The sequence below is a fragment of the Anolis carolinensis genome, chromosome 3 (assembly GCF_035594765.1).
Source record: "Anolis carolinensis isolate JA03-04 chromosome 3, rAnoCar3.1.pri, whole genome shotgun sequence".
Taxonomy (NCBI): Eukaryota; Metazoa; Chordata; class Lepidosauria; order Squamata; family Dactyloidae; genus Anolis; species Anolis carolinensis.
The window spans coordinates 239,632,605-239,640,315 of record NC_085843.1 but is presented as its reverse complement, the minus strand read 5'-3'; the positions used below and the strand labels follow the sequence as shown (position 1 = coordinate 239,640,315).

At 40.5% G+C, this 7,711-nt stretch overlaps 1 protein-coding gene across 1 annotated transcript in view; it reads right to left on the bottom strand.

Moving 5' to 3' along the window:
- tspear (thrombospondin type laminin G domain and EAR repeats) overlaps nucleotides 1–7,711 on the bottom strand; it is a 44,713-nt gene that overhangs the window by 4,161 nt on the left and 32,841 nt on the right. Inside the window, exons 9-11 of the mRNA XM_062976474.1 lie at nucleotides 7,096–7,325; nucleotides 4,161–4,348; nucleotides 3,155–3,256 (exon numbers count right to left, since the gene is read on the bottom strand). Coding sequence (XP_062832544.1) covers nucleotides 3,155–3,256; nucleotides 4,161–4,348; nucleotides 7,096–7,325 — 520 coding nt within the window. The remainder of the gene's footprint in view (nucleotides 1–3,154; nucleotides 3,257–4,160; nucleotides 4,349–7,095; nucleotides 7,326–7,711) is intronic.

Below are 7,711 nucleotides of genomic sequence, written 5' to 3'. Positions count from 1 at the left end.
GTTTTGTTTTTGGCTTAAACAATCTTTGCTTTGCTTTGGATTCCAGAGTTTGCTAGAAATGCAGAAGTATCCTGTGGCTCCAGGAGAGTCTGAACAGCTGGCTAGGGTCTGATTCAGCCCGATCCACCATCCAAAATGGAAGCTGGAACCATCACCCTTTCTCTGTACTCCTCGGTGCAGAGAAAGTGGACCGATTCTGTCTGTTTCACTCCATGGCACCTCTTGGCTGGCTATGAAGCTTCAAGCCATCAATGGCATCTCTGCTAATATCAGAATGGGGCACAACTGGCATGAAGGCAGGGGGCAATTTCCCTTCCTTCCTTGTTATACAGATGCCCTGTTCTGACATTGGCAGAGGTGCTTGCAAAACTAGCCAATCACCCCTCCTTCTTCCTAGTTGCATGGACACCCCCAACTGATGTCAGATCACAGCCCATGCACAAGGATGAAGGTAGGGGTACTGACCTCTCGCTTAATGCCAGTTGTATGGTTTCCCTGTTCTGATGTCAGCAGAGACACACGTGACCGCAAGGAGCTAGCATGGGACTCCAAGGCCAGGTATAAGTGCTGGTGGTAACACAGAGGAGTAAAATGCACTTCCCTTCCCAGTTAAATAGATGTGCTCTGTAGCCAGTGAACAACAGCCCTGGGTGCCAGATCCAGTGCTGCTCTAAGACATATTTACACCGAGCTAAGCCCCCCGTGGCACAGCAGATTAAACCAATGAGCTCCTGAACTTGCTGGCTGAATGGTCAGCAGTTCGAATCCAGAGAGCGGGGTGAGCTCCCACTGTTAGCCCGAGCTTCTGCCAACCTAGCAGTTCAAAAACAAGCAAATGTGAGTAGATCAATAGGTACTGCTCTGGTGGGAAGGTAATAATGCTCCATACAGCCATGCCGGCCACATGACCTTGGAGATATCCACAAACAACACTGGCTCTTTGGCTTAGAAACTCCCAGAGTTGGACATGACTAGACAATGTCAGGGGAAAACTTTACTTTTTACATAAGCTTCCCAAAATTAGATTTGACAATTAATGTAAGAAATAGGAATTATATTAGCTTTGATGTAGCAATTTATGTTTCCCAGTTATCTTAAAAAGTTACCTTTAAAGGACATTATAGTAATATTTAGATAAGAATGTTTTATTTTTTTATGTCATTCTCTTAGCAGCACTAAGAGACTTGTTTACTACCAGGTATAACATTTACTTGTTCTGTTATTTTAAAAGAAGAACATGTTTCCCTATCTATTTCCTGGCTACAAGAATACAATGAAACATAATATCCAGTGATTTGCTATTGTTCAGCAATGCATAGAAGTCATTTTAGCTCTATCTTCTTTCTGTGTTTCAGTTAAGGATTTCAATTTTGTGTACTGAATGTTGACATGATTCAAAGCAAGTGTGAGAATATATGCATCAAAACATGTCATTTTAAATTATGTAACCAAAACAGGAAACTAGCTTAGTCCAGTCTGTTCCAGATGACTGGAGGAGAGCAGATTTTTATCTTATTAAGGGAAGGAAAATGTAAACCTATGGAATTATAAGATAGTTAATTTGGTTCAAATAAGAAGCAATTACAGGGACTTCTTAGAAAAGTATCTAGGCAATATGCTGGAAAAAGGGTTATTTTATTACTTATCAATTTTTACTTGAAAGTCAAGTATTATTTAATTACAAGATCTAATAGCAGTCTGCAATGATGACTTCTGGACTGGGAAACTCTCAGTATCTTTGGGATGATCACACACAAAGTACAGTCAGGCCTCCATATTTGCAGGTTGAATTTTTGGATTGGATTATTTGCGGATTAGAATAAAATGTTCTTTCTAAAGATATCTAGGTCCACCAGTGTGATTGTAATATGGTCAGCTTACAGTTATTCACTAGGTAAAATAAATTGCATTTTTTTAAAATTGGGTTTTTTTTCCATTTTCATGAGTGTCTTGTGCCCCTCAACTCAGTGAATGTAAAAGGCTGTTGATAATCATGACCAACTATGACTATGTGAAAAGATTCTTCTTGATAGGAGATCTGAGGAGATGAGATAGTTCTGTCTCTTGCAATTGATCTGTGATAGTGCACTCACACCATTTGCTACTGTGTTCACCAAATTATGAGCATAAACATATGAAACAGCCTTTACTTAATGATCTGAAAGAGTAAGCATTTCGAGAGTGAAGTAGATAATCCATGGAAGGCATTGGCCAGGAAAGTCTGAAAAAAGGAAATCCTTGGACCGTAGCTAGATAATGCATTTGGTACTCTCCAACAATGTAATATTTTGCTTTGTTTGTATGATAATTTATGAATCAAGGGCACACATAAAGGTCAATGGAAAATGAACTTCCATCATATGTTTTCATTCTTGCATTGGCTACTATTTTCAGATAGCTTGACAGAAAATACTACAGGGATGGTATAAATTAGTCATGGGCCCATTTGATTCGTGTTTGCATTTTGTTCCGTCCGTTTGGATGGCACAGAATGGGAAAGCCTCCCTGGAACAAAAATAAACTCAATACGGAAGGCAGGCGGGAGCAAATATCGACTCCAAGCCTGCTTTTTGGATCGATTGCCGCAAGCTTAGGCCCTTGCTCAGCGCTCAGCTGCATGCCCTGGCAGGTCCGGGTGCATAGGCCTTGCACCCGAGCACTGAGTAAGCAGTGATGCACTCGGGTGCAGGGCCTTGTAGGTCCGGGCCCTTTGGGCCTGCACTTTGAGTTGCGGACCAAGGCCACCGGCAGCAACATGATTGGTCTTCAGCCCCAGCCAGGGAGTCCTTCGACTCCCCAGATGAAGGTGAGGCAAACCTTGTCAAAAAGTGCATGCTGGGAAGAGAAGCCTGGGTGGGAACTCCCCCCTCCCCCCCAATAATGGGCCAAAAAAATTGGATCTTTCAGTACCGAAAACCGGGAACAAATATCTGCCCTCCTGATTTCAGGAGGCTCAGTAGAAACAGATCAGGGGGCCCACCAAAAGCCGGGACACTAAACAGATCAAGGTTTACCCCAAATGCACACGATTAATATAAATGAATCAATCCTGCCCAACAAAGCAACTGCTGATCTCTTTAATTTTTATTCTCTATCAAATTTGATGTATGAACCAGTCTGTGACATTTGAGGAGTCATGCTCCCAACATCTTACCTGTAAATAAAGCTGTTTACAGAGTAAGTCACACCATCAAAGGAATTCGCTACCACCAAAAAGTTATCTTCTCCCACTGAGAAGAACTCCCAGTCCAGAGCACTGTGGAGGGAAACAGAAAGATATTGCAAAAATTGGTCCTAGAATAACCAGTGAATATTTCTTGTTTCTATTTAGAATATGAGATTGTTCTTGTTTTGTTTTTTATAGTTCTTTCAAAAGGACTTTCTACATTTATTTAGAAAAGGGTGTAATTTTTGTATTTTATTACACATTTCTGCCTACAAGAGCAATTTAAGAAAACATAGGGTGTGCCAAAAGTCACAAAGGGGTTCCAATATTTAATAACTTCTTTATTTTTTGTTTTTAGTTTACAATACCATAGCATTATATATAGCAAATAAATTTATGTTATTTTTTTTTCTTCATGTCAGGAGCGACTTGAGAAACTGCATGTCACGTCTGGAGTAAGAGAATTGGCTGTCTGCAAGGACATTGCCCAGGGAAAGCCCAGATGTTTTACCATACTGTGGGAGGCTTCTCTCATGCCCCCGAATGAAAAGCTGGAGCTGACAGATGGGAGCTCACCCCACTCCCCGGATTTCAACCACTGACTTTTCAATTAGCAGTCCTGCTGGCACAAGAGTTTAACCCATTATGCCACCGAGGGCTCCCATTTATTATGTGTGAAAAACCAAATCTCGTAAGTGGCATCCAATACTACAGCATCATATATAATATATATAGGGCCCCTTTTTGACTTTTGGCCCACTCTGTAGTTCAGAACATTCACATACAATCTGAAGAAAGAAATCACTATATTCCTAGGGGGAAAGGATCAGCATCAATCCATGACCTTTCTTCCATCACAGGGTAGGAAAAGTACCATCACAATAACTTGAGGCATTGAGGGTCACAGACTTTGGCCTCATGGGCCATGTGAATCCCACCCCAGTCTATCAGATACTACAAGGTCAATGTTTTGAGGAATACAAGAAATACGTACCTGTAGGTCAAAATGTCTTGGAATTTGACAAACATCTGTGCAGTGATGTTGAGCTCATAGATGGAAGAATTGATGGCATGGTAGCTGTTGGGGAAAGCAGATCTACTGTCATAACTGTGGCTGTTGGCCACAGCAAGGAAGACTCTGTCTTGGATGTGAAAGACCTCCCAGTCAGTAGCACCAAAAGTCTAGGCCAAAAGAAAAAGGAAAAGGAAACCACTTGCCAAAAATGAGTAGCAACTATAGCAGAATACCTCTGATCTAGTCACATACGTAAAGGAGGCATTCTTAAAAGAAAAGCAATTCAGTATATTATGCACCAATCTGCATATAGAGACTGAGCATTAGGTCTAAGGTCACACAAGAGCTTATACAAATACAATTGGCCCCCCACATTTGCAGGTTTAACGTTTGCGGATTTGGTTGTTCGCAGATTTGATTAATATGTTCGCTCTAGGAATCTCTGTGTCTTCCAGGATGAGACTATGGTCAACTTTTGCTGGATGTTAACCACAGAGTCGCCTTTGAAGATCTAGAAATTTCTGGAGACAACACTTCTCTAGGAATCTCTTGGTCCTTCCGTGTAATTCCCTACAGATTCCTAGACAAATGTTATCTTAGGGTTAAAAAAGGCATTCAAAAAAAATCACATTTTCTCCATTTTCATGGTGGTCCTCCATCTCTAACCCCTGCAAAAGTAGAGGTCCTACTATAATAAGGTGTCTGTTCACACTAACTTTTTGAATGTAAAGGATGATGACAGTTTTTTCTTCTACTTTGTACTTCCATTACTAAAAGACCTGATTTTACTGATTTATGAAATCATTAATTATAATAGTATGCATATCTGGTCCAATCCTCATGATATCAGTTTAACTTTTGCTGTGGCATGAATGGAGATGATTATGAGACTGGCACAGAGACTCACATATGGGCAATGCCAGGGGCTTGTTCTCATGGCAAGGTAGAAAAGTACTACCTCATACTTGCAAGCCTTCTTGTTTGTTTGTTTAGTAGTAAATACTTTCCTTTCCTGCCCCCCCCCCTCCACTTAAGTTGTGTTTTCAAAAGAGGATACATCAGGCATGGGCAAACCTCGGCCCTCCAGGTGTTTTGGACTTTAACTGTCACAATTCCTAACAGCCGATAGGCTGTTAGGAATTGTGAGAGTTGAAGTCCAAAACACCTGGAGGGGCAAGGTCTGCCCATGTCTGGGATACATCATCAAAACTTGGAAATGCTTTCTACTCCCCCTACATTCCAGAGTCTTTCCTTTTTAATTACAATAGATTCCTCCTCCTCTTTAGTACTGAAATAAAATCTCCTTGTAATTTTAAGGAACAAGGAAAGTTTTCATGCATAGTAAGGTTTGGATGAGAATTCTTGCAGAAACAGGTCCCTATAATAGAAGAGATTTTGCTTATGGCTCTCATTGAAAACCTTTACTTGGAAACATACATAAAAGTAACACCCATTGAGTTGCAATGATTAGGAAAGCAAAGATAAAACTCAATCTTGTTTCCATGGCAGACACTGATTAGCTAAAAATAAATCTAATTCAATTACACTTATATTGCAGGTGGAAGTTTTTAACTCTTAGAGTCATAGAATCATAGAATCATAGAGTTGGAAGAGACCTCGTGGGCCACCCAGTCCAACCCCCTGTCAAGAAGCAGGAAAATCGCATTCAAAGCACCCCTGACAGATGGCCATCCAGCCTCTGCTTAAAAGCCTCCAAAGGAGGAGCCTCCACGACACTCCCAGGAAAAGAGTTCCACTGCTGAAAAGCTCTCACAGTGAGGAAGTTCTTCCTAATGTACAGGTGAAATCTCCTTTCCTGCCGTTATTCCACCTTCTAGACTCCAGGGCAGCAGAAAACAGGCTTGCTCCCTCCTTCCTATGACTTCCCCTCACATATTTATATATGGCCCTCATCATGTCTCCTCTCAGCTTTCTCTTCTGCAGGCTAAACATGCCCAGCTCTTTCAGCCGCTCCTCATAGGGCTTGTTCTCCAGGCCCTTGATCATTTTAGTCACCCTCCTCTGGACACATTCCAGCTTGTCAACATCTTCCTTCAAATTCTTAATTATATCTTACATTGCTATTTAAATTTAAGTTACACATTTACACCAAAAGTCTTATCAGATCTTGAAAAATATCATCCATGATTTTATCATACATGGTTTTATGTTGTTGTATGGTTTCCTTGCTATGTTTGAAACCGCCCTGAGTCCCCTGAGTAGATAGGGCAGTATATAAATAAATGGTTGTTGTTGTTCTTGTTGTTGTTGTTGTTGTTGTTGTTGCTGTTGTTGTTGTTGTTACTTTCACATTCCAGAGTACTTGTTTTTGAGCTTTGTAGAGAAGGAAACCAATGCATGAATGTTTGGAAACCCCCATCAAAACCCTTTCACTGGTTTCCTTTTTTCCTTCCTTTACAATTTCACCTTCTTATCCTCATTTTTATCTTACTTGTCCCCCCCCCATGGATTCCAGCTAAATTCTCATGATTAAGAATTACAGAGTCCAGTTTATGGGACAGAAATGTGGTATCTGTTGTGGAACACAGGAGAGTCATCTGGATGCAAAGATCACTTCCGTTCACAGTACCTTTACCACTTATGGTTTGAAAATGGCTTAGTTAGCAACCAAACTGCAGCACTCTAAGCATGAGCTATAATAAATGGCTTGGATCTTGTAACCTAAATATTGTAATTTCCTAATTCTAAGGAACTACCGAAAAGCAAGAAATACTTTTGTTCCAGAGATATATTTCTCATCCAAGGACCAGACCAGCTAAATACAAAGGGACTTGTCACCAGAAGACTGGTGATACATTCAGGCAACTATGATAAAAGGACCAGCATGACATGGCTGAAATATATATTGCTGGAAGGACTACCCACAACAATGAATATGGAACATGTATCTTACCAAGATTGACTGGAAGAGCTGGAAGGTTCCACTAAGCCAAATGTAAATGTGAGAGTAGATCTTGGTGGTTGTTCCATTAAATGTGTTGGCTACCACCAGGAAGGAATAAGGCCCAATATGAAAAAACTCCCAGTCATAGGCTCCTGAGGTAGGAATGGTTTGGTTGGTTTCAAAAAGCCCCATCCTGGAGTTCCACCTGTATATGACACTATTTATATTGTGGTTATCCCCTGCAGAAAAATAAGGAAAGAGCAACTTGAATAGGAATAGCACAGAAAAGGATGAAACACAATGAGTTGAGAGATGATCACACGATAAAAATGAAGTTACATTTAATATATGAATTTCACACATGTAGGGTGCATCTACACTGTAGTTTAACAAAAGTTGACACTAAGCATATAGGCAATCATTGAAACGGTAGAAGAATTAGGAAAATTAGTGCATTTGACACTGCTTTTCCTATTTACAAAAGCAGAGAGGGGAACCACTGCATGAATACAACTGATGCAAAACTGCTTACATTCATAATAAATCTATTTATGTTTAGGTCAGAGATTAGCATATTTTCTTTCCACATAACACTTTTTTAAAAGCTGAAAACAACTACTGTACT